The sequence below is a fragment of the Leptosomus discolor genome, chromosome 6 (assembly GCF_034619465.1).
Source record: "Leptosomus discolor isolate bLepDis1 chromosome 6, bLepDis1.hap2, whole genome shotgun sequence".
NCBI lineage: Eukaryota > Metazoa > Chordata > Aves > Leptosomiformes > Leptosomidae > Leptosomus > Leptosomus discolor.
The window spans coordinates 30684300-30711192 of NC_141396.1; the positions used below are offsets into that span (position 1 = coordinate 30684300).

General features: G+C 42.9%; 2 protein-coding genes across 2 annotated transcripts; both read right to left on the minus strand.

The window, feature by feature from the left end:
* Positions 1-533: 533 nt before the first annotated feature.
* LRIT2 (leucine rich repeat, Ig-like and transmembrane domains 2) lies at positions 534-4163 on the minus strand. Its single transcript, XM_086467266.1, has 3 exons — positions 4054-4163; positions 2881-3662; positions 534-1348 (listed from the first exon to the last, which is right to left on the minus strand). The coding sequence occupies exons 1-3, from the start codon at positions 4161-4163 to the stop codon at positions 534-536; spliced, it is 1707 nt and encodes a 568-aa protein (XP_086323392.1).
* An 8293-nt stretch (positions 4164-12456) lies between these two features.
* LRIT1 (leucine rich repeat, Ig-like and transmembrane domains 1) lies at positions 12457-22962 on the minus strand. Its single transcript, XM_009952175.2, has 4 exons — positions 22841-22962; positions 19847-20313; positions 15960-16265; positions 12457-13442 (listed from the first exon to the last, which is right to left on the minus strand). Exons 1-4 carry the CDS (start codon positions 22960-22962, stop codon positions 12457-12459), a joined length of 1881 nt encoding a protein of 626 aa, XP_009950477.1.
* Between the last annotated feature and the right edge of the window lie 3931 nt (positions 22963-26893).

Sequence of the window (26893 nt, forward strand, 5' to 3'; positions counted from 1 at the left end):
TCCCCCCTACTTTTTGTTGCTGGTTATGACCACAGCCCTGTGCTGGCTCACCTGTTCTGCTTCCATGAGGCAGCAGACAGGAGAGGCCAGCACCCGCACCGGACAGAGCTGCAAACAAGCCTCCACACACACACCCAGGCTGGAAAAAATACATAAAGAAATAAAGACATGCCTGAGCGAGTGAGCAAAGGGGAGCCCTTTGGCCTTTTGTTACATGCACTGCTATTGGGTCTGGGGATTTGGTTTTGGTCAACGCTTGTATTCTCTTGTGTCCGTGCGTTGCTCTGTGGCAGTGCTGCAGAAGCAGCCTAGGGCTGCGGTGGCACAGCCGCACACCCCAAGCACCCCCATTCCCCGGACTCCCCAAGCCTGCTGCAAATCCCAGTTTTGCACCCCGCTGTGCCTCCAGTCCTTGCAGCACAGAGCCTTCCTTGCATGATCCTTCAAGAAAACCAGCACGTGCTGTGGCTCGCTCAAGGTCATCTGTAGAAGATGCTGCTGTGGCCGCATTTGCAGGGTGGGCAGGGGCCAGGCTAGTACAGGTCAGCGCTGTTCCTGTGAGGTGGCCGGGTCTTGCCAGGCTCTTCATGGGCTGGGGCCCGCCGGGCACCACGGCCACCCTCGGGGCGGCAGAGCCCATCCTCACTGCCAGCAGGCAGGCTGTCCAGCGTGCTCTCCTTGCTGCCGGCAGCCTGTGCCTGGCCCCCACGGCGGCGGCGGGGGCAGGCACCAGGGCAGCGGGCCAGGCAGCCAGGGCGGGCTTCAGCAGTGCAGGCATACATGCCAGCAGGCACGGCCAACACCATGGCGCAGACGATAACCACAATGTGGATGAGCTTCTCACGCTGCTCCAGCTGGCTGACATCGCTGCCCGTGACGAAGACGACGCACTGGCCCTTGCGAGGCGCCTGGTTGCGCACGGCCACACAGACCTCGTACTTGGTGGCGGGCAGTAGGTCAGTCACCGAGTAGGTGTTGATGCCAGGCCCGATATAGATTGTGTCCTTCTGGGCAGCATCATAGCGGCCCACCAAGAGAGTGTACCAGGTCTCCCCTGGCTCCGCTGCTGCTGCTGCCGCCACCACAAACCATTCCAAGGTGATGCCGTAGACGGTCTGCTTGGCGATGCGCACTTCTACATGGGTGCCCAGCTCAGCAGGGGCAATGGGGGCCCAGCCCGGGGAGGCAGTGGATGCCCATGGGGCTCTCACATGGAGGGTGATGGCCACCGAGGTGTTGCCCAAGAAGTTAGCGGCTGTGCAGGTGTAGGTGCCAGTGTCCACTGGCCGTGCCACAGGGATCAGCAGCTCTGAGCGGACGGTCTCCTCGCTGATGGGCTCGGTGGACACTGTGGGCAGAGGGGAACTGTGTCAGGCAGGGACCCACCACGCCCTTGGGGCAGCCCCAAGACCACTTCCATGTGGGATGGGGGTCAGGAGTCCAGGCAGGACCTGTCCTGGCCTGGGAAGCAGCAAGTGGGGTGCAGGAGCTCACCAAACCCCACAGAGCTCATCAGTGAAGCATTTTCCAGGCCAAAAGGCAATACACACACCAGGACTCCCCGAGCACAGGAGACAGGGAATGTGTCTGACCCCACCCCCCACCCCAGTGCAAGCAGCTGGAGAGGCTGCTGCAGGCAGAGTCCAAGCTGCCCGTGTGCCATCTGCTGTCAGCACACTCAGGTCAGGGCAAGCCAGGGAGAGCCACTGAGATGCAGGAGGCACAGCTGCATTTTTGGACACACGCTCTGTCCCCCGTTAGGATTGAGTGCAGAAAAATATCCGCCTCAAGACGCTTGGGCCAAAAAGACGTGTGTGGTGCCAGGAAGTGTTGGGCTGGAAGCGAGACACAGCTTTAAGACCAGTATGAAACACCCTGTTGTCTACCCAAGCAGGGGCGTGTGGCTGTGGTCGGGAAAAGCCTGTATGTAATTAATTCAGCATGTGCTTGTGGAAAGGTGCACAAGTGCTGCTACAACACTGCAATTAAAGCAAATATCAGTCCAGGATTAGGGGCTAATGCTATCTTATTTAGCTAGCTGGCTTATTAGGAGCACACATAACCTGTGTGGTGCCCATATGCTTTATTAGCTTACTTGATAAAAATAGCAACTGGTCCTATTGAAGGCTCTAAGTAAAAATAAATGCGAGGGAGGGCATGTAAGAGCCAAGCTGGATGGGGAGGAAGAGGAAAAGGCCTTGTATAACAAGGCCCTCAATAAAGAACACAAATAAGTAAGGCTTATGGAGCATGACAACCTCTGTTTTGGTTGTAGAACATGAATGGACATAGACAGGCAACAGGGCTGCATGGTTCTGTGGTTTGTGTGAGTATTTCTCAAGAAAACATATGAGTATGGTGTAGAAACATACAAGTGTGTGAGTGCTTATGTGTGTGTCTGTACTCCTACAAACACATACGTACATACAAACATAATTACATGGAGTGTGTGTATATATATATATGTATTATATAATATATAGTGTAAATATCTGTACATCTAGATAACACATTTACTGTATATTTATAAGTATTGTGTTATTAATAGTTCTTACATCATGTGTCATGATGAAAGAGCTACTACTAAAAATCCACACAAAAAATAATTGTGTAAAAATGAGGCCATGCTCCTTTCATCTTTGACTGATGTCCTGTGTGAAGCAGCTCTTCTCATGCTGGTTAGACATGCTTAGACATGTAGGATGATTAAGATTATTTGGATTATTGCCACCACAATAACTGCGATGCTCTAAAGGGGCTAGGAGCTGGTATGGTGACTGTGATGGCCTGAAGACCTACATAAATAGAACAGCAGAACATAAATTTTTAATGAAGAGAAAAAAAAAAAAAAAAAAAGGAAGAAGATAAAGCATTGCTTACCATTAAATGCCCTTAAAAGTTTAAGCGCATAGGTCCACCAGACAGCTGGGGAAGGGCTGGCTTGCACAAAGCAGGTCAGGGTGACATTCAGCCCCACTGGCACTGTCAGGTTGGTGTCAAGGGCCGAGGTCAGGGGCTTCATGCAGCTGTTGAGCTCCACTTCATGAAAAAACTTCCTTGCCCTGAATTTCGGGCTTGAGCAAGTTAAATAGGAATTCATCAGAATAATAGGTGGGCCAACCGACTTGATAAACTGGACAAATCCCCGCAGGCGACAGTCACAAATCCAGGGGTTGTCATGAAGGGCCAGGACGGCATTGGAAATAGCTTCTATCTGCCCCTCCGCCCTCTGGCTTCTCTGGTAGACAGGCCAACTGTAGAAGACATCCCTGGATATGACGGTAAGCTGATTTGAGGATAGATCTAAATAGGTCAGGTTGGGCAGATAGCGGAGCGCGTGTTCTGGAAGGACATCCAGCCGGTTGTGCTTCAGATCCAGGATTTTCAAAGCCGGAGTGTCTTGAAATGCTGTCCATGGCACTGAACTTAATTTGTTCCCTTGCAAGCGCAGCTCCTTCAAAGCCAGCAGATATTCCAGGCTCTTGATGTGCATCACTGTGATGTTGTTAAAATTGAGCCAGAGATACTCCAAGGCACTAACGTTCTCAAAAGACCCACGAGGCAATTCTGTTAGGTGAGAATTTTCTATTCTAATTTTCCGGATGTCCTGAGGGATGTTTGCAGGGATCTGCCTCAGCAGTGTAGACATGCAGAGCAAACTCCTAAGGAGGAAACCAGGAAATTCTCTAAGTCACACACCATATTCATGGCTAACATACCAGTTGCCTATACAGATCTACAAGAACTTGAATAATTATAAGATATTGTATACAGGTCATGCATAGGCCACACATCCATGCTTCCTTGGGTTTTACACCTGTTTTCCCACAAAGAATCCAATTAAGTCATAAAGATTGCTACGTATGCAACTACATGTCTCAGGGAAATAAGAGAAATGTCATTCTATGCTCAAGGTAGTACTATTCAAGTATCAGAGGAGGCATATCATGTGGCCATCTGTTTGGTTTTGGTGCTCACATCATTGGCATAGATATATTTGGACTCTCCGAGCTGCTTTGCTGGTGCTATGACTAGGGTAACTAGTGTCCTTACCTTCCAAAGCTGTCTTGAGAACAAGAGCATCCTGTGACACAAGACGAAATAGAGGGATTTATCTTGTGGAAGGCCAGAAGAAGAAGAAAAAGATGACAAATAGGGTCCATATTCTCCTTTAAGAAAGCACTGTGCAGGGTTTGCACCAAACATGCCAACAGCCTCCAAGAAGCAAATCCTATTAGCTGTAATCTTCCTTGACGCAGAAATAAATCCTGCTGGGGACTCAACCCTAAAGAAGAGATGTAGTATGGTTGATAGTGTGAAGTGCTAAAAATCACACCCAGAACCACTCTTGGCATTTTTTCTTTGGCTGCAGGGATTGTGACGGACATGTTTATTGGTTGGTAGTATGAAGATGGAGTCAAAACCAATTCTGTTCCCAAGTCCTTACAAACAGTCAAAAACAGGCTTTTTTTTTTTTTTTTTTTAATTTCAAGGTGTCTGTCTCAATCTCCAATATTTTAATGGCGTTTATCAAGACAGAAAACCACAGCAAAGGCCAGACTGCACAGCTGTAATTTGTCAGTGCACAGTGCCATCAGGCCCCAAACCCTGCCCACAGCTCTGTGCAGGGTGTACTATTGCACATGGTGATCGCAAAACCTCCTCCCCATACTTAGTTGCTCTATCACGGCAATGTAAGTACAGCACAATTTTTCCTCTCAAAAAAAATTTTGTTTTCTTCACACTATTTTCTTTCTTACACGTTGGTAATGAAAACAGTGACACAGCTGTAGCCAGTCTGTCAGCTTCTCTGAGAAAAGCATATCATGGAAGTTAATCTCTATTGTACAAATACAAAATTGCTCTGGCTTCCCGGTAACACATGTGCTGATTGCCCTTTGGTCACTTTGAAAAACTCAGTCTAAATAATTCTGTGACAAGGGATTTGGAGTAACTAAATTTATTTATCTTTTTTTAATCCAAAATAGCAGGTTTCAGTTATAATTTCCAAGCAGCGCTGTGTTCTCCTGGGGCCATCTAGTGTGTATGGGCTTCATTACAGCCCGCTGAAGGCAGTGTGCCGCCGGAAGTGGGCTTAACCTCACTGCCGGTATGTGAAGCTGGGTCACAAATCAAGATTAGCCTGAACCTACTTAACCTCTAACCTATGGGCCAAGGATAGAAAAATATTTATAGTATGATGGCTTAGATCTATACATGGCTGCTGGGGTTTGTGCAATAGTGTAGCCGCTGTAAGCCTACAGGAGTCATAGGATTGATTCTGCAGATTTTAAATTGAGAGGCACTTTGATTTCAAGGCAAAATGAACTGGTGAGAAAACTGCTGGGAACTGTTGCAGCGCTTTGTGTTTGCTGTACAAGCAGCAGGCCATGAGCAGTGGGCCTGTTGGGCTGCTGTTGCTCACTGTGCCCAGCATCTAACCATGCATATATGGGATTTTTTTTTTTTTAATTGAAATGTTCTCTTTTTTTCCATGGTACAGTACTTGATATTTTAACAGCTGCCCTACATTTTAACATGTCAGTAAGCCATGAGTGAAGGAGAAAGGCTGCTGGTCTGCAGCACAGCAGATGCAGCAGTAGGTTACAACCCCCACCTGTGGTGGCTGCTGGGGACATTTCTTGGTGAAGCCGTTGCTGTTGCAGTGAGACTGGCATCAGCACAGCCCCCGTGAGCTGAGGCAGACACTCCTTATGAACATTCGATGTAGCTTAAGCATCCACCAGGCTAAACCAGGAGTGCTGCCGAAGTGACAGTGGCAGCTGTGATGGAAGGATGTGTCCTTCCTGGTCATCCAATAGCTGCTGAAGTACAGAGCCTCAGGGACCCCCATGCCCACCCCACATGGCCATGGGCCTCTGGGGAGACAAATGCCTCCCTCACCAATGCCTTTGGTCCTCTTCTGTAGTCTGCCATGGAAATATTCCCTAATAAAACAATGATTTTATTAATTTTATTGTAATAATAATTTTATAATTTTGCACTTTATTATAACCAGTGATAACAGTAGTAAACATATGACATACTTAGTCAGAAAATAGCTGAGAGTCAGGAGCAAACCTGGAGTTTGCCTGTGTGTGAACTGCAGGATCTGTGCAAGAAAAGCTTTCAGCAGAGGCAGAAGCAAAGCAGTGTGTCTCGATGGTGTTCAGCATTAGAGGTGATGAGATGCCTTTCCATGATGGGCTACATGGCAAAGTCCACCCAGATCATTGGCTTGTCCAGTCATGCTGGCCAGGTAGTCATGAGGTGATGGAGATGCCCATCAGTGCATGGGGTTCATAAGGGAAATGCAATAGAAAACTACCCACTCTGTGAGCTGCACACATGCCACTGGAAAGGCCGCTGGGTTGGGACAGTTTGGTTGTCTCCAGCAACGGGCAGGGAGACAGGGAAAGTCTTAAAGTATGTGGCAGCTAAGTCACATTTTCAAACAAATCTTTCATGAAAAGTATTATTTATTAACAGGTTTATATATGGAGTAAAAAGTACTGGTGAGTTCCCTGCCATGTACATCTTTCAGCACAGCACAGGTGCATAATGCCCAATGTCCTAGCATGGAGCAAGAAAAATTTCATCCAGGCTTCTCTGTTAGAAATACATTAATTTAAACAAATGAGTTGATTAACAGGGGGAAAAAAAAAAAAAAAAAAAAAAAAGTTGTTTTCTTTCTCCCACAAGATCTCTCCTCCCAGTCCCACCTGTCTTCTACAGAGCTGAAAAATGGCCTTTCAAAGAGTGGTGTAAATGAGTGCCATGGGCCAATGCTCCAGCTGTTTTCAGGATGATATTTATTTGCTGCTTGAGAGGCCATTTCTCTAAATATTTCTAAGCCCCAAGTGTACTCAGAAGGTCCAGTATTAACCTGAGAAACCAATGGAGAAACTTATCAAAATCAGACAAATTAGTAGGTAAGAGAGTCTGCCCACTCTCTAGGGTAGAGAGAAGTGGCAAAAAAAAAGGCAAGAGAGAAAAAAAAAAAAAAGTAAAGGAAAAAAAAAAAACCCTCCCCAAACAGTGTTAGCCACAGCCATTATGTTTATGTTCCCTACTGAGTGGGATTTTGTTGACTTTTTAATTCAGCCTGATTTATGCCTGCCAGTAAATTTAATGGTCACTTTTGTGACAGCAGATGTCCACTCAGTTCAGCTGTTCTTTAATGTCATGTGGCATGCTGGCTAAAACCAAAATGCAGAACAAGCTGGCTAAAACGTAAGCTGTCAAAATAAATCTCCATAGACACATTGTCTGCTAATCTTTGGGAAGTGGAGTTTAAGAGACTGCGCTGATTGCCAAAGCAAACGCTGAAAGGACGCTCATTGCGTGCTCCCAGCAATGGAGAGGGAGTCGAACTCCATCTTGAAATGACAGGCACATACAGGTCTGTAAGAAATCAAGTCCAAGCTGACGCTTTACAAATACAGTCTCTCTGCCTGGGCTATCAGTGTCAGAAATCCCTGCTGGGCAGGACATAAGAGGTGAAGGCTGCAGTTGGGTGTTTCAGATATGGTGCATGTAACACCAAATGGTACAGGCTTGAAAAAGCAACTTTGAGAAAGAGGAAGATGATGTGAAAAGATGCAAATAAGACTTTTCTTTCACAAGCTTTCAACAACAGCAGCTGTACAAACTTGCCAGTCATTTCCCAATTTTTTGGAGTAACTCAATGCCCCTTTGCAGGATGCCCTGGGGCACCGCAGCTTCAGCCCCACCACAGCAAATCCCACAGAGAGCTGGCAAAGGGGCACTACCCTCTTCCTTTCACCCCATGGAGGAAAGTAAAGTCTTCGTCTCTCATTCAGGTCACCTCAGGGCAGGAGCAGAGTCTGTGTCCCAAGCAGAACAAGAAGCCAAGGGCCAACACACTCCCATGGGGTGTGACTGCAGTCGCAGCAGCTCCATGTCACTGCCAGCAGCCCCTGGCTCTTGGGAAACATGGGCACCACTCCAAGGCTCACTGCCACCTCTGAGAAGCTCCTGGTACTGCTCTCTGGGGTGTACACACTTATTTCTCATCAATTTGAGCCTTTGCCGGCAATTGCTAATTATTTGGTTTTAATTTTTATTAATAGGAGAGTAAAATGTAGGGCAATTCTTTTGCTCTGTTTTGGACAACAATTTGTATCTTCTGTTCATGGACTTTAAAGCTGGTGATGCTCCCACGAAGTCACAGTACTGTAGCACTGACTATTGATTAAATACATACTGAAACTTCTCAGACATTCCCAGAGCACTTCTGGCATTGAAGGACTTTGATGTCAGCTTCTTCAGGAGCTTTTTACCATTTAGATTTTACTTTACCATTGGAACATTTTCAACACTTCATTCTTCAATGTCCATTCACTTTATTAAAATATCTTGAAAAATATTTTACTGTCCTTCTTGACATTTTTGGGTTCTTCCTCATTTCTTTTCACTAATGTATATATATGCACATGCACACTCTTGTGTCCCACATTTCTTTAATTATTTAAAGAACTTTTTGTCTGTTCTTTCTGGACACACAGAAATACATGTGAAAGTGACCACTTTTAATGCAATTATAGCCTCCAACATGCTTAAATCACATTGTGGAAATAAGATGTTTGTCAGCCTGAACGCTATTTTGCATTTGTGGAATTTTTTATACATATGTGGCATTAGAAATATTTGCAGAGACTTTATAATTCAGAGCAAATATTAGCCTTTGTGTAGAGCTACTCACCAGATAATCTGGACACTTTTTAAGATGTTTGGAAAAACATATTTCAAAGCCTCAACTTGTTTTTTTACATTTCTTCTTGCACTTCAACTACTCGCAGTACTCCTTTTTAATCACTTCAAGCACATTATTTCATTTATATTCTGTTCAGTTCCCTAATTCTTATAGCTGCTTTACTCCAGATCCTTTTAAGAAAAAGAAAAAAATAACAATTTTTCAGTACAGTTTCTGAATCTATTAGATCACTTTTAAAAACATGATTACTTTCTTTTTTAAACCTTATCCTTAATATTTCAATTTTACACTACTCTGATTTCCAAAATAACTATAAAAAGATACTGTGGAAGGAGGAGTTTGGCTTTGTTATATATCTCATGAAGTGCCCATCGAGGAGTGGCTCATACTGCTCTCCAAAGCGCACAGCCCAGGCAGTCAGTGCAAACCTCCTGCCTAAAACAGAGGGGCATTTACTTTATTCCTAAGTATTACTGAAGTGGTCCAACACTCACCTGAGAAGAAATTTTAAAATGGTTTAACAATAAAAGTAGGGAACATTGTATTCCAAGAGATTCCAAAATATATTGCTTGACAGTGCCAAAATATTTGAAATAGACCCCAAAAAGCAACAAATTGGTCAAAACCTGACACAAACAGTTAATAGAGGAAACATTTTCCAAGGAAAAAAGAAAACCAAAGAGAACAATGTGTCAAAAAAAAAAAATATTTAAAATGCTACTAATGCAGTCATTCCAAAAGATACAAAGATCTTCGTTTCAGTTCTTACAGCACAAGTCTGTCTGAGGATTGACTTAACTGAGTAAGAAATTGTTTCCAGGGATGAATATTCTCCTTGCCTGAACCCTGAGCCAGCTCCATTCTCATGTCTTATGACCTGAGAAGGAAGCTTGCCTGAGCTAACCCTGCTGAAACTAGGTGCCTAACACCCCTTCGGTTAAAACAACAAAGAAAAATCCAATGAAGTATTTATCTTTACACGCCTCATACCACTGATAATCTGATCCAGAGCCTTGAAGTCACATTCAGCAGAAAATCAGTTTACTTAATGGTTTGAAATGTCACCTGCTGTGTAGCAAATAGGGGTTTCTCTTCTGATCGACAACAGACGACACAGAGCTTATACAAGTTTCTATCTATTGCCTGTCTTGTGTGAATCACCTGTGCAGTAGCAAGAGAGACTTGTTTTGGAGCAGCAGCAGTCGAGATGCTAAATTGTGATGCCTCACCTGTGAAACAGTAAGAATAGCCGTAGGCAATAGAAAAATCGTGTTTGTTCTTACTTGGGTTTGCTATTTATTCAAAGTGCAAAAAATATCCAACAGAGTCTGTAAAACTTAACACACCCACAATGAATGTCACAGGATGACCTCTCCATCCTTCCCTCCTTGTAAGCAAAGAGCAACAGTGCTGGCCCGGCTGGTCCCTTGTCCATTGCCAACTCACAGACCATGTGTCAGAGCGTGCACCGATGGAGTGGGTGAGAGCTGCTCCTCACCAGGGCTGGATGTGGCAAATTACCCAACTCGTGCCTCCAGGCAGCCAACAGGTAAATACCTCTCATTCCCAGTCAGCTCCTGCAAACCTGCCTTAGAGGAAAGTCCTTGGGCAGTAGGTTCACTCCATTCAGTGCAGCAGAACTTTAGGACACCTTGATTCTTCAAGGCTAGCTTATCCATCCAGTGCCATGGCAGGCTGATTTCTGCACAGCCCAGTAATACTGCTGCAGATTTGGGCAGGAATCAGGCTCAATAATACAGCAATCCTTGCAACTTATCCCAGAAACTGCTGTTGGAAGAATATTTTTGTTCTACCTTGGAGGAAGGCTCTAAAAATCATCATGGGAAATGCAACTGTATAAATAAGTAATAGATCTATTACATACTACATATTTAAACAATTAATTTCTTGTATTAAAATACATAATTTTGCAAAACATTATTCATGAACCTAAAAATCTATACAGTCCAGTGATAGAAGCAGCATGCATTATTTTATACAGGATTGACAAATTCTCCCGATACAAGTGAAGTTCTTTACCATTAATGTAAGGAATACAGGGAATGCTATCAGAAACTACTGTAATGTACTCCTTGTTGGTAGTATTTATGTTGAAATCAAGTAACTTGTGTTTTCCATCAGGCCAAGCAGTCTGACATAACTGAAACTCTTCTGTACAAGGAGGACTTGCAAAATCCATATAGGGCTACATTCCAACACATTAATTTTGTTAACCCACACTGTACACTCACAGAATGTGAGCGAAGATCTTTCCAACAAATTTACAAATGCGCATTTCAAAACACTTCAGCAAGCTTTATCAGTTATCATTTCAACTTGGCTGGATCCCTCCTATTCAACATTTGGCAGAACATATATAATTGAAGAATATTTGTTACAAAGAGAAAAACTTTATATACAGTATTACTACCTGAGGGACTAGAGTGGAAAATTATACCGCTGGGCAGTGCTTTGTGATAAGCACTCAGATCCAAATTCTAGTGGAGCTGAAAGACTTAAATAACTGATTAACTCACCCTGGCTATGAAAGTACATTTAGATGAATATTAGACAGGTTTTTTCAGGATTCTTGAACTTGCAAAATGTTTGAAACCCAAAAGTTCACACTGAGCCTCTGCCACCACTGATGCCATGGTAGAAGTATGGCAGATGTGTGCCTAGCCAGTAGTCGACCACCACATCACATTCCCCTGCTCTGCATGGAGCAAGGTATTTTTATGACCAAACCACAAGTGCCTGGCTGAGCCCTCTGGTCTTCACCACCAGTTTTGTCAGGAGAGCCAGCAGCAGCAATGACAGGGCTGGTCTGGGAGATTCTTGCAGAACTGTCTAACGTAGGTTTTTCAGTATGATTACAAAGCATTAAAACACCACACACAGTTTTCAGAGTAGGCTATTGTATGATTTTAACTAGTATAGCTGATATAAAACATAATCTACTAATTACAAAATAGCTAGAAACTGCCAGATAGGAATGATATTGAAAGACCTGTGCGATACCGTTGTTCAAGAAAATCTTAAGAATAGTGTTTAGGGCTAAAATGCAATCACAAAATGCTCTCTATTATTATTCCTAGGAGTGGATTGGGTTTTGTCTCTTGATTTCTATCTCCTTTGCATGTTTCTCTGAATTCACAGCATAGAGCTGTTCCTATGTTGGACATACTAGAAAAGGTTGCTGTACATCTGTGTTTAGTGATCTGTTAAGCATCAAGCTGCATGTTTCATGCAAACATGGGGACGTAAAAGGTGAGACTTTTAGCCTCCACCTTCATAGATATTTATATTAAAATTACTAAACACTCCCTTGTTTGTCAACCAAAAGAACATCAAAAGAGCTGAGGATAAAATACTTAGCATATTGCAGAGCAGGTACTAAACATCGCCAAGCAGAGCACTCTCAGAAATGTTGCTTAATGTCCTCACACTCAGTGTGGATGGTTCATTTTACAAAAATAAAGTGGTCCAGGAGAACGAGGCCGTTATCACAGAAGCTTTTGACTGGGTAAAAACCAGCAAACCCCAAGTGAGACGAGCAACATGTTTGTGTAAAGCCTGGGCACCATCTACCCTCTTGCATCCTCCTCCACAACCTGTTGGAGACAGAAGCATTGACAGGGTGGCTTGCAGTGCTGGAGCAGAGGCATAAATATAGCCACGTGCTCTCCACTTAGTGAGCCAACAATGTCTAGTTACTATCAGCAAAAGTATTCATTAGGTTGCCCCTCTATCTTTGGTATTGCTTCTGAGTCCACACTGGATCGGGCAGACAGCAGCCTGTTTGACTCATCAGGAGTATGTCTCGTCAAGTATTCTCCCTCTACACCTTTTGCCTTGGCCCCAGGAGACAGGCTTTCAAAGGTGACATAGGACTCCTGAATTTCCTTGGGTTTCCGCACAAAGCATTTTTTACAGCGCCTTTTCAGTGCTCCACAGCAGACCACCAGCGTCAGAGGAACAGCAATGACACAGGCCACGCTGATGACAACCACATTGATGAGCTTCTGGGTCCCTCCTGCGCTAGCAACTTCATCTGTGGAAAATATGATGCATTGCTCCTTCCTGGGGATCAGTCCTTTCACGCAGACACACACAATGTATTTGGTCTTTGGCAGCAGCCCATGAATGGTGATTTTGGTCTTCCCTGGCTCCACATTGATCCGCCGCATGTCTCTCTCTCCAAAGACTGCATAGAGGACACTGAAGACTGTTGTGTTCTTTGCCAGAGGTGCCTTCCAAGCCAGGGTGATACTCTGGTCAGTGTCTCCTATCACCCTGACAGATCTCACCATTCGCTCTGGCTCCTGCTGACCAGTAGGTGGGCTCACCAGCAGGTTTCTGGGGTTGCCATCTTGTGCAACATCTGGGAGGAGGAGGCCCTCTCCGGTGCCCACTCCAGCCCCCAGGGTAGGCACAGTGGATGTGGTGATAACATACCTTGCCACTAGCTTGTCATTGTAGGCAGCTGCTTCCATCCCACTCGCCTTACCACTCCATGTGCCTTTTGCATTAGAGTTGGGGTCATCTGTGCTTTCTGAATCTGTGATGATGAGAGATATGAATGCCTCTGTTGCCCCCAAAAAATTCTTTGCTTTACAGATGTACTCTCCAGAATCAAGATAAGAGACTACAGGCAGGCCCAGAATAGACCAGCTCATCCCATCACTGGAAATCTCTTGGTGAACTGCAAGGAAGGAAAAATGTAAAATAAATAGGCAATAATCAATAGAATTAATAACATGTTTTGTAAAACATTACGACTCATGACTCAGCCAAATGTCTGCTCAGTACAGTAGAATCATCATTTCTTTTTGCCACCGAGAACATTACAAAATTGAAGTAAATCCAAGAAAAGGATATTAACACTAAAATTAGGTTATGTTGGGATTTACACTGCTTCAGACCAAATATATATGAAGCATTTGATGCCATTTCCCCCAAACCAATGTACAATTTGAAAAAAAAAAAAAACCTAACAGGAAAGGTTCTTCCATTAAAAAAAAAAAAGCTTAAAAGCTCTTATGTAGGTACAATATGTAAAAGAGTGGAAAGACAGTAGCACAAGCTATTTGAACATTAGATGCAGTCTTCTGAGTCACAGAAAATACAAACAGTGGAGATTTTTCTTCTAAAAAAACATATATGGACTAATCTAAAGTATATGGAGAAATAGACTCCATAGTTATGGAGTATAATAGCTGAATAGATATATCCCTTTTACTCCTAAATAGCTGCAAAATAATATCCTTTTTACTCCTAAATTAGTGCAGGTTTTTACATTGAGCCAAACACAGGGAAGTCTGATCACTTACCACTGAGCAACACAGCTGAGTGTTGATTTTCTCACTTGGTTTACCAGGAAGATAAACTAGCTTTTTTTGCCTTTTTCTATCTGTGCAGAAGAAAAGAGCTGGGATCATGCAGAAGGGTAAAGCATCTTCTTCATTATTTAACCAGCCGCCTTAGGATGAGCACGTACTATCTCTGCCCTTTCCCATTGAAAGTTAAAACAGAGAGATGTCTGAAAGGCAAAGGTAAGACACGATGCAAACTTCTCCCAAGCCCTCGTAGGGTCGGGATCCAGCCTTGGCAGCGAGGCATGTTCCAATGGCAGCAGAAGTTACTTTTTCAGTGTAATTATTTGCTTGAATGAGTATATTAAAAAGCATAAAGCTACCCATCTTCCTGTGGCACTTCCCTGTACATACAGACTGTGGGCTGTTTCTTGCTCATTTCTATTCAGAACACCAACATTTCAGTCATATTGTATCATTGGCACAGAAGCTGCCATTGTTGAGAAATAATGTATATTTTCAGCCAACTTTTCATTGAAAGATGCTAAAGACTGATTTAACGGGGCACAAAATACATCATTCTCAGTTGCAGCTCAAAGTAAACTCAACATACACTTTCAGGAAAACATTCACTGTTTTATTTTTTTGTTGTGGCTCTCTTTCAAGTGTAGGAAGGATGTTTGCAGCATGATGGATAGACATTATCATTATAAGGAGCAGCTCTGCTACATCCTGCACATCATGCACAACAGAGCAACGACTTGTGCAGATCCCAAAAAAAGATATTTATTACAAGTGGTTCTACTGCTATGAAAGAAAAATGCTCTCTCCCCTGTTTGTGTGCTGAGGAGCCCTGTAACCCTTTGAAGATCAGACCCCATACTTGGTAATTTATCCTCTGAGTTTAGACCCTCTATGAAAGTCAGGGCAGGCCTGGGAGGCAGTAGCATTCAGGGGAGGTCAGAGGGATGAAGGCTTAGGTCCTGACCTAAAACCGCTATGGCAAAAAGCTAAGAAGGATTACCCTGAGTGCAGCAAAGGTTTCTTCCCTAAATTCCCCACATATTAAAGGACCAACACTGCAATTTTAAGTCTAACCATTCTTGTGAATGGAAATGAAAACATGATTGGTCACCGAAACAGTGGCTGTTTGAAGGCTTCCACCACAAGAGAGGTGAGAACAGAAGAGGGACCTGGTCAGTGTTTCTCTCGCAGAGTATTTTCCCAAGAGACCTTGTCAATCTGTCAAAAATGAACCATTTCTTGGAAGCATTGTCACTGAAGTATTGTATCCTTCAGCAGTTTAGTGGGTTTTTTCTCTTTTAATATATCGCTAATGTTGCATGGTTGCAACCTTTTCTTTCTTTGTTACAGCCTATTTGAATTCCAGTTGAATTCACATCAGACATCTTTCTGCAGATTAACAGTAGCTCATCATTAGTCTCAAAGACCCATAAAATAATGCAGTGGGAAGCCTTTTCAGGGACTGAATAACTAAATAACTAACTTGAAACAGCCTCTTTCTACAGCTGGATGCATTTTATTTCTTCAGCTCCAACAGATTTGCAGAAAACTCCTTGACTTGTCTCACCACCACAATTGTTACGAAACAAAGCAAAACTAACTTTTTACACAAGATAGTATACATTTATCTGATGATATTTACATCAACATGTAAATAATTTTATAGTCTATAGAAAATCACAATGCAATAGTGAATTACACACAATACTGTTGTGAATTATAGTAAAACTTAATTTTGCACTACTTTTTTGAGAGGGTCTTTTATCAGTGGGAAGGATCTATTGTCATAGAAGTTTCCGTTTCCTGAACAGTCTGTAGAAAATATAGGTGCAGGTCTCCCTCACTCATTTTATTCATATGAGAAGAGCTTGATCCAAACCCACCTGTGCCGTTTAGTTGAGCACCATCAGCTCTTCTCCAGCTGAGCTCAGGAATGGGCACTCCCGTTGTCCCGCATCGCAGTAGCACAGTGCTGCCCAGGATGGTCTTTACTTTGGCTACAGATGTATGTACAACTGGGCTTTGACACTTCCTTAGCTCAACTTGGCTGAAGAAGACTCCTGCAAGGCTCCGAGGGGTGAAGCATTTCAGTCTGGGCTCAATGAATGCTATGTTAGGAGACTGGAAATTTAGGAAATGGACCATTTCATACAGACTGCAGTCACATACCCAAGGATTGTCTTGCAAGCCTGTCAAAATAAATCAGAGCACTAAGTCACTTCAGTGGCACCTTTTGTTTCTGACACTTTCGTTTCTATTTTTCCGCAGGACAAACTGTGATAGGCTCCTAATCTGCCCTGCAAGGACTGCCTGTGCATATGCAGGGTATGTGGCAGTGGGGGGTGTGTTCCAGCAGCCCGCTGCTGCTGTTGACTGAGCTTGATGGATCCCACAGTTGCCAGTTAGTAGAAGGGAATAAATATGGCTTGCTAAAGTATCTCAAAATCTGGAGCTGAGATCACATTCTTTAAGTTCAAAGCAGGATTATTCCTATCATGAAAACATTGCTATTTATGCACGTAAAAAAATAGAAACAAGCAGTTGTTATATGGAAAAAACAAGTAGCCATGGGGGAGAGATGGTTTGTTTTAGGGCGTGGATTTTTTTGGTATGAAGAAACTGTGGAGTCTCTTCCTTAGGCCAGGGAATGCTTCTCACTGGAGATTATTTAAATATTAGCCAGATTGTCATGCCAACTGTCAGGCCTGCAACAGGTGTAGGTGATCCTACTTGACTGCAAAAAGTTCTCTTCCAGCCCTGTTACTCTAAATTATTTTCATTATTTTAGTAAGCAGTTGTTTTTCCTGAAATGCTTATTTATACTTGATAAGATGAAAGAACTGCTTTAAGGATTAAATTGAAGAACATACATGTCATGGTATATAAAAGAACATAAATATACAATAACTATATTAAGAATATACACATAGAAAGGGGTATATTGAAGAACACACTCCTGTTTTAGAGCCCCAGAATGTTTCTCTTTTTTCTGCTATCCCAGCATGCACCTATTGAACTCAAATTCTGAAAAAATGAGACATCACTCTATTAAAAATAGACCTGTGAAGATGGTACTGAAAAAGTAGAATTGGAACTAAAGCAATGCATATTTATGAACAGAAGTTGCTACATTCCGATTAAATCTGTGCCATCCTACTCACAAATATTCGCATTCACCCATCCTATGGACAGTTTATGGTCTTAAACAACTATTAGCTAGCAGAATTGGCACTAGGGATATTTATACCATCTAACCCCAGGCACGCATCTGAAGCCTAAGCCAGGAGCGTGGTGTCCCAGGCCTCCTGCCTGACACAGGAGTGAGCTCTTCTCCCTCCAAGGGGGCTTCACCTCTTCTTTTCCACAGGCAGCCCAAGGGCATGGCTTGGGGCTGGCAACTGCCTGCAAGTAAAGAGTACTTACATTCCCGTGATTCCTGGCAGGAGGAGATGACAGCTGCCCACCCTACAGTGCCCACTGTTACTGGCCCCTGATGCACTGCAGCAGTAGTCATGCAAACAGCGGCTTTCCAGCAAGAACCAAGTTTTGACACAAGCACAGAGGGTGCACCACAAGGCTTGATGAGCATCAAGGGGGTCTTTGAATTTGCTAGGGTCAACAGAAACACAGGGTGGACCAAAAGCCCCTGAGGTCTCAAATAAACTGTTTAAAGGTTCTGCTGAAAAAATCTCTCCTGAGAGCATTGCATACCAGCTTCCCTGGGCTTGGAAGGGTATCTGAAAGTCATGGGCCTTGGCGGGAGGGCATTTCTTATGAATTAGTAGATTAAAGTTAAGGGGACTAAATGAAGAATGAAAGTTCAGCTTGGATTTGTTGTTTTATGGTATTTTTGCTATCAGCTTACTTTTGACTTCATGCACTAGATGACAGCAATTTATTCCATATTCCCTGGCAGGTGCCCGAGCCCCAGTTGATGCTGCAGCACCCCGCAAACCCCCAGTGAGCCCTTTGCTGCCCTGCACGGCACAGTCCTGTGGGCAATCCCCATGTGCAAAAGCTTGCAGCCTCGGCACAGACTATCAGCCAGCAAGCTACCACTGGATTTACTTCTTGAAGTAGTCTGCAAGCAAGGGCTCTGAAGAGGAGTCACAATGATGTACTGTAGGCAAAGGAAGCTACTGGGCTGACTGTTATTCATGGATTTTTTTATGCCTCCATGAGAAACAATCACGAGCAGAGTGAAACAGGAGCGTGCAGCTGTGTACTCCCACGCTGCTCCTGCGAGGGACATGCGTTTCATATACCTGGTCCCTATGGGTGTCAGCAGGATAGGACCCAGGAGCCGGAGTGTCTATACATTACCATATTAATCTTAGCATTACACTCATTTGCCTACATGAATTTTTTAGGATCCTGGCACAAGCAACCTGTGCGCAGCTGGCTACGTAAACACTCAGGTTGGCCACAAGCATCAAGGCATGATCTGTTCATCTCAACAAAATACTCTCCTAAATTATATTGTATGGTATAATATTTTTACATGTAACTTGACTCTAAAAAATAAATAAAGATTAAGACCTAAGCAGTGTCTTGTAATGCCACAAATTAAATTGGCAATCCCAAACAGCCAGTATTGGCTTAAAAAACTTCCTACTGCATCTGGCAAAACAAGATGAAGCACCTGCTGCTCTCCTGATACTAATGAAACCTTAAACAACATCTGCTAAGGACACTGAAAGCTCTGTAGGTAGCAATTTGAATCTTTTTTAAGTCTTGTGTCTCTTTCCACTGCAATCTGGTTTTAAAAACTTTACCCCCCTTAAATTTATCCAGAGAACAAAGAGCAGTGGGTGCTTCCCAAAGTGAGAGAAAAATTGCAATGTCTCTGGTGAGATTATCAGCAAGTGCGTGAACTCATCCATGGCTGTAGGGGCAGTACACGCAGATGCACATGCTCCACAGATCAAACACAGTCAGTGGAGCTGGGTCAGCTCATAGCAAGTGAAGATGGCAGACGGCAACATCTCTCAACCATCATCAACCTACCGTGGATTTGAACCAGTGCACGATGTTTAAAAGTCTGAGTAGCAATCCCCTGAACTAGTAAATATGCTTGAAACCTTACCTGGAGATACTGCAACCGAGAGGATTCAAGACAGTCATCTGTAATATGCCCTCTGACACAAAAATGGACAACTGCCCCCAAGCCATACTTCTGAGGAGCCCAGAATTGTCACCAAAAAGTGGATTCTTCTAACTCTCTAGCTGCCCTTGAAGGCAGTACTACCTTGGTGGCTTCAGGGTTTAATTCTGTATGAACAGATAAACAAGGCTGTGGAAAGAGACAAACTGGCAGTCCTGACCCAGATTTTATGCTCAGTGATGGCTTTTTTGCTCTTTAATTTGGACATAAGAAATATCCATCTTTTTATTTAATGCTGCTTGAAATGGATTGATTCCATACTAACTGTTATTAGAAAAGAGCACATGACTGATGTGGAGCTCTAATCATATTTGTATTTCTGTCAAAAATGGCAGTGTCATGAATAAAAAGGGCTTGAGCAAGAGTCACTGGGTTTGTGTTACAAAGACTCAAGCAAGTTATGAAGTTTACGGTGTAATAAGCCAGGTGTGGGGAGCCTGAGGTGAGTTTGTTAATATGTAAATTAATTTGCACACTTTATATGGGGTATTAAATTGTACACAACTGTGTACTTGCTCTGGTAACCACAGCGGGTGAACATGCTGCAATAAGATGTGCAGCTCTTGACATTTGTGCCCCCTGTAAAATGACAGGCACTTCTCTTACCTAGGATGATCTTGGAGTTATCGTTAGGGAAGTAAGGAACAGCCTGGAGGTTGGCCCAGGTGGCAATAAGAGCCTGAGGAAGAGTCATCAGCTTGTTGCTAGAGAGGTCCAGGTATGTGATATTCTTGACATAACGAGCAGCATCTGGAGGGATTGAGGTAAGTTCGTTGTTGTGTAAATCCAGAAGCCTTAGCTGTGGCATGTCAGCCAGGGTTTCCCAGGGAAATGATATTAAGTCATTCCCATCCAGCCTCAGCTCCTGCAAGCGACGAAGGCCCTTGAAGGTGATCCCACTGAGGCTGGCCAGAGAGTTATAGGGCATCCAGAGGTACTCCAGGTTGTGGAGCCCATGGAAAGCCTCTCCTGGCACCCTGCGGACGGCTGTCTTTTCTATACGAAGCTTGGACGTATCTACAGGGATGTTTACAGGAGTGATGGTCATCTCTGGGTCATTACACAGTACTGTCCTGGTGGGGAAAACACAAACACAGATGTGACTTCCTTGTGTCTTGAAAAGGTTTTGAGATTTTATTTTAATGTAAGATTTTTATGTGTTTTTCTTTTTTCACAAGATTTCTTCTTGTCATTCCTTACTTGCTGCTGATCTCCACATCATCACCATAAGTACATCAACTTGCAGTAATTCATATGTACCTTTTGACTGCAGAGATTGCAGTGTTACGCCTCTCCTGGAGTGGTGTGAGTCTGAGTCTAGCCCATATTGTGCTCCTGCATTATTTTTCTCTCAATTTTCTTTAGAGTAGTTATGATAGACAGCAGTGAGGACACAACAGAGGATTCTAGCGCATGTTAAAACAAAAGGATCTACAAACTGAACAACAAAAGACATATGAAAACAAGCCTTACTGATTTGTGGGATGGCAGGAAGTAATATAGATTAAATATAGCACAGGATCTTTGGTTTGTGAAATGAGGATAAGAAAGTCAGCTAACAAGTCACTGGAAATACACTACAGCAAGCTCTGCTTTACTATGAAACAGTCTGGAAGGTGAGTACAGATGGTAGCAGTCACTGCATCGCAGGCATGTACAGTTATGAGAGTGAAAGTGCAGAAAATTAACTCCTTGGGAAATGATATACTAAAAGCAAGGCAGATTCATGTGACTGAATTGTTCCTTCCCATTTCTAATCTCTAGAGATCAAATAATGAAAATCCTGTGCTGCATTTTCACATTCTTCATACAAAAAATTGTGACTGACTTTGCCAAGATGTGGGATTGTAGATAGCCATGAAGAATGGAGAGAAAATAGGTCTCAGACTGCACTTTAATTTGCATGTCAGCAAGGAGAGAAAGGCAAGTTCTTAAGAAAATACAAAGCCACCTTGCAAAAGGTTAGATAGGCATGTCCCACTCCACATGCTAAACAGGATACCACAAGAAATGTAATGAGATCAGTCAAGTTTATTATCACACTGCCTGGGTGATAAACAGAATATTACAAAGCTGCCAAAACCAGATTGGTTTTGGCTGAAAGAGTTATTCCCTTACTATCAACAAAAATAAATAACATCACTGAACTGCTCATGCAAGTTTTCCAGAGTTAAATGTTATTTGAGCTCACAGTTAAATTGGTAATTTATAATTAAAGCATAGGACATTACTGTCATCCAGCATTTTTATTGTGGCATTAAATCCTGCCCACCCTCAGCTGAAAGTTGAGATTTTGAGGAAGAGAAAAATCTATCAAATAAGAAAAATCCAGAAATCCTCTTTCAATAAAACATTTTTTTTTGTGTGTAGGCATGACACAAAATGTTTGATAACAGAGACACTACGGCAGTAAAACAGTGTGCTTCTCACAGTGTCTCTAAACTGTGTCAGTGAGCACTAAACATTTAATCTATCTGATCATCTCCTCCTACTAGTGAGAAATATGAATCACAATGCAGAAAAAAAGGTGACATTGTACTCCTTAAGGGACTAATGGATGTTTGCTTTACTATGTATCTTACCAAAACACACCACAGCTTTTTCCAGTCACTGAGCGGAAATTCCCCTGGGAACTGTGACATTTATGGAGCAAGAATTGGCTGTCCTGCTATTGCACTCCCTTTTAACAACTGCAGACTACTTGTGTCTCTACCACACTTCTTACTGGGAAAGTTTTTGATATTAAATCTATAGCACCATGAAAAAGAGAAGAAAGTAGATCTATTTCATGAGGATCCAAAATACAGGGGACAGCCTTTCATTTCAGTGCTGTGGTCTTATTTAGAAAAAATTTCTTCCAAAGGATTTTGCAAATACTGTATCTCTGTCACAAAACCTCCTCTACTGTGACCAACACCTTATAAAATTGTAGCCTGTCTTTCATTAAGTCAGATCATTTGTTTGTGATTACCCTTCAGAAGGACTTTTTTATTACAGTCCTCCAGAGAAATGTCTGTGCAATGGTGTTGCATTCAAAAATGGATGTCCTTCTGGTCTTGTCTTCTTTTTTAACTGAAAGTTTCCAGTCTGAGAATTATTTTATTATTATTATTTTGTTGTTGTTGTTCATTCTCATCTAGAGTCTATCGCTTTGCCTAAAATCTACAACTGAAGGATTTGTTTAAGTAAATGGAATTGCAGTTTTTGATACCACAACATAACCGAAATCTAGTTGCACTTTAGAAACAAACCAGCAGAGCAGAATAAAGCCTTTTAAAACTAGCATTTTCAGCATGAAAGTAAAAGAAAGAAAACATTGTTTAAATTTTATTCCCTTTTTACCATTGCAGCAGCAGTAATTATGTCACTTCTGTTCTCATAGAGGAGATGCACAAACGCTTTCTCTGAAATCAGCTTACTGTGTTTTCAGAAGCTAATCCTCTGCAAATAAAGCTAGAGCACAAAGCGACTGGAAAAATAATGGACACAAAGCCTGGATGCAATGTTTTCCCCTCTGAGCATCTTTACAGAGGAGAAGAAATAAAACCCCAGACACCCAGGGAAAGAGCAGCAACCCCCCTGGGGAAAGTATAGGCGTACCTGGCTTTCGTCCCTTCGCTGAGGCTGTGGAAGGCGCAGCTGCACTGTGATGGGCACGAGCCGCCTGCTCGTGGCAGCCCTCCGAGCGTTAAGCAGCAGAGCAAACTCACCATGATCCACATGGCTACCTGTGCATGGGAAGGACACCTGGGCACTAGACAACGTGGAGGGTTTCACCTATTGTTTTATCCATTGACTGGTCACATCTTGTTAACTCCCTTTTGTTTTCAGCCACACTGTGATCTTCCAGCCCTCGCTGAGTCCATCAGATAAAAAAGGATAGGCAGGGATTAAGGATGGGGACTTGAGTTATTTTCATGAAGGTGCTTATTGCTTCCTGGAACCGTACTGACAACAATTCTTCCCTCAGGGAGCCCCATCAAAACACCCGTCTTGGGTGATCTGTGGCTCTTGTGCAAGAGAAAAGCAACCGTATTTTTTGGGCACCTGCATTATAGGCAAGATAACTGTTATCTGACCAGGAAATAGCAATAATTTATCTCCTCACAGGGACAAGGGAACACTTAAAAGCAGTTTCTTGTGCTAATGGAACATAAGCCTTCTACATAAAAATATTAAAAATACACAGTGATACTATTAAAAGGCTTTATTTTCCTTTAAAAACTCTTTGTTTAATCAAGCATTTATTGAACTGTTGGCAACATGCCTGATATTAATGAACAATGAATAAGCCATCAAATACGCATATATTTCAGTTTATATCAGGGCTAGCATATGCCTGCAGGACTGAGCACTGTGCTCTGACTTGCTGATATAGCAAAGCCAGATGGGGGACCATTTTTGGGAGCACCATCTGATGCAGGGCCACGGGACAGCTTCAGGAATGCTAAGAAAAGCTCAGCTCTTTCTTAATGACAACCCAGGACCAAGTGTCAAATTATTTTTGCCCACTCCCCTTGAAGACAGTTGTTTCCCATCTATTAGCAAAGCCAGCCATAACTGCAAAGCAGATGAAGACCACCCATGTTTTCATGTCTTCGTCTGACTCCAAAGAACACAATACATGTGAGAAAAGCAGAGCCCAAATACACAAATATAAAGCTTAAGAAGTTGCTACTTGAGACGGGAGCAGAATTCTATTCATAATAGCAAGGTTGTCTCATGTTTATAAAGACTATTATTTTCTGTTGAATGTCAAAGTATACAAAACACTCGCACCACAATGTGCACCACTCTCTTGAAAGTAAAAAGCTTTGGAGAAACTAATAGATTATTACTTTCAACCTGATCAGATTGCTACTCCCCCACTTCCCAGCCATACTGCATTATGGCCTTGGTGGAAAAATTGACCCCTGTGTAAGACAGAAAACAGAAAGCACAAGTTAAAAGTTAACAGAAATGAGAAGTAATTGAGTGGAGCTGAATAGCTAGCGGTAAAGCACTAGCCAGACACTACTCCTTCAGAGATGCTTTAGGAAAATATTTCTCTTCCAGTTGTGGAGCTCAGGAAAGCCTCAGTCCCCAACAGTGTTACAGGGGAGAGTCCCAGATGCCTCACTCCAGCGTAAAATGTGAGCAATTCTACTAAAATCCTGGACCCTATTAACTCAATAGGAACTCTGCCATCTGCTTCACCCAAAGAAATGGGAGTGTGGGATCAAATGTGGCTGATTGAGGCAGAAACCACCTGGCAACTTGCTGGCCTCTCAGCCTCGATCAGTTCCCAGCTTCCTTTTTCTTTACCTAAGGTCAGAGAAGAAGAGGCAAGGAATTACAGCTACAAAGAGTTCTCTAAAAATTATGTTGTCTTGGATCTTAATTACAATCATATTGATCAGAAAAAGTGGCCATCACAGTCTTCTGTCAGTGTTTGAAGATGCCATGGCTCTTCTGTCCACCTCTTGTAGATAACCATCTAAATTCAAATTTCCCTAGGAAAGAACTACAGCTCTGTACCTTTCTAAAAGCCTGGTTGTATCTACAGCCACCCTTCTGCAGAGATGCATAGAAGAATCAAATCATATGAACTGCCATAAAGCCAAGGAAGAAATATGAACAATCTAGCCCAAAAGACATTTTGGAGGTTCGAAGATTTTAAAAATGGACAAAAAAACCCACCACAGACCATTCAACACGCAAAGCTTTCACCTGAGAGCGCTATGAGAGACAGATATGTTTTGAAGAGCTGAGTGGATGCTACTCCTCAAAACTCAAATTTCTTCCATGCTTGTGCAGCCATCTCAGATCCCTAATAAAAGATTAGTCCAAGGTAGCTGTCAAGACAGACACGATGTTCCAAAATAAGCATAACGTGGGCAACTTGAGTCACCTGTTGCTGAAGCTGGCCTCTTTTCCTGTTGGCAATAGAGAGAATTAAGGGAGCCCAGTTCCCCACCCAAGCTGGATGCAGAAGGCTACATGATGTAACTACTCTCACACCTCCACGGCTCCCCACTGCCCCCAGCTCTCCTGCCCAGGCTGAGAATCTGCCTGTGCAAGGAGGATCCGGATGGGATAAACTGGCTGAAGAAGCTGCAGCTCCATAGTTCACCTCCCACCTCTCCTTTCCAACACTCCTCCCTGTAGCAGACCTGTTGATTTTGCTTTTTCTTTCAAATATGTAATCAGAAGTTACCAGTCAGAAGTGCAGCAATAACATGCCTATTCCTATGTACAAATATCTGAAGGTTAATGAATTTGTTACAGCAGCAGTATAAGGCATTGTTCAAACCAAAAATCACTTACCAGGATTTCTGGAGCATAGCCGTCTTCATGCAGAATTCGTCCTGTGTTCTTCAGCAGAATGAAATTACACTGGCAATTTTTCAATAATTCTGAGTAATGATCTCTCAGAGTTTCAAGGTAATCTAGATGTGGTTTGGGGCTAACTATTAAACAGACATTTTATGGTGCCATAGTTCTGCATAAGCTTGTTTTACAAGTAACTCTGATAATTAATTAAGGCTTGTAGAAGATGGCCCAAAGGATTATTTTTCCCCATGCTATTTTCACATTCTACATTTATTGTTGTTCAAAGAGAAATTCAAGTGCCTCATTATTTATTTCTGAAGAGATGAGAACATGATGCAGTGCTGATGATTAAATATCCATAGTTGTTCTCTCATTGACTTCCATTAGGTCCCATTTCTGGATTTAATGATTTCTCAATTCCCTTAATGATCTCCAAGCTAAGACCATGCTCATTGGGTTTTTTAGTGCGCTCATTGGTCAACTTGCCCTGTTGCCCAGACTCTGCCTCAGCTCAATACTCACAACATTGACAGAAACATCTCTCTCCCCACTGAAGTTAAATTCTCCTTGGAAAAGCAATTCAACATAATTAACCTTTTGCCTCTGTTTTTTTCAATACATCTGATAAAGTGGTTTCCCTCCATTGGAGCTCTGGAATAATAAACTTGTAGAAAGTAGCCAGTAACTGTATAGTAAGACTTGCTTTCATGAACCTCAATCTTGCCTCATCAATGAAACATCTAAGTTACAACGAAATGCCAGGAGCAGCAGAAGTAAACTTAATTTGTAAAAAAACAACAGCAATCAATAAAGCATGCCTTAGCAGCTGCTAATGCTATACACTTTGTCAAGAAAGCCGCTATTTAGTTAACATGACAAACTCACTTCGGAACAAGAAAGAGAAAGACCTGGTGGTAGGCTGAGAGATTAACAAAACAAGATAAATAGAAGTGGTAAAATTAACATGTTTCTCACCTTGGAGTGTATCCGCATGTCAGAGACACACGGAAAAAGGAGGGAAAAGGATCAGTCAACTAATAACCCAGTTCCATTTTATCCGCACTTACATGTTTGAGGTTTTCCTCCCCATTGGCTATACTGTCTTATAATCCTTCACTGGTACATCACCACCAAATGATGCAAATGAGCAGTTAAGTGTCAAGCCATAGATACACCCATGTTAAGCTTGATCTAAATGGCCAAGAGAGTGGGACTGGCCTCACCACGAGGAAACTCAACAAGAGGTTCATCAGGAGGTTAGGAAACCAGTTCAGGTAGGCTTTGGACATAAGAAGCTGGCGGAGGAGGAAAAGGAGGAAGAAAGCCTTGGTGCACAGTGAG

Bases quoted from the DNA above. Each gene is read 5' to 3' on its own strand.
- LRIT2 (XM_086467266.1), bottom strand. From the start codon at position 4,163: ATGGACCCTATTTGTCATCTTTTTCTTCTTCTTCTGGCCTTCCACAAG. The intron at 3,663-4,053 runs GTAAGGACACTA...TTTCCTCCTTAG, and splicing joins TCTCAAGACAGCTTTGGAAG to GAGTTTGCTCTGCATGTCTA. The intron at 1,349-2,880 runs GTAAGCAATGCT...CTCTGCCCACAG, and splicing joins ACTTTTAAGGGCATTTAATG to TGTCCACCGAGCCCATCAGC.
- LRIT1 (XM_009952175.2), bottom strand. From the start codon at position 22,962: ATGTGGATCATGGTGAGTTTGCTCTGCTGCTTAACGCTCGGAGGGCTG. The intron at 16,266-19,846 runs GTAAGAGAAGTG...TTATTTTGACAG, and splicing joins TAACTCCAAGATCATCCTAG to GCTTGCAAGACAATCCTTGG. The intron at 13,443-15,959 runs GTGGGTTTGGAT...CCTTCCTTGCAG, and splicing joins TGCTCAACTAAACGGCACAG to TTCACCAAGAGATTTCCAGT.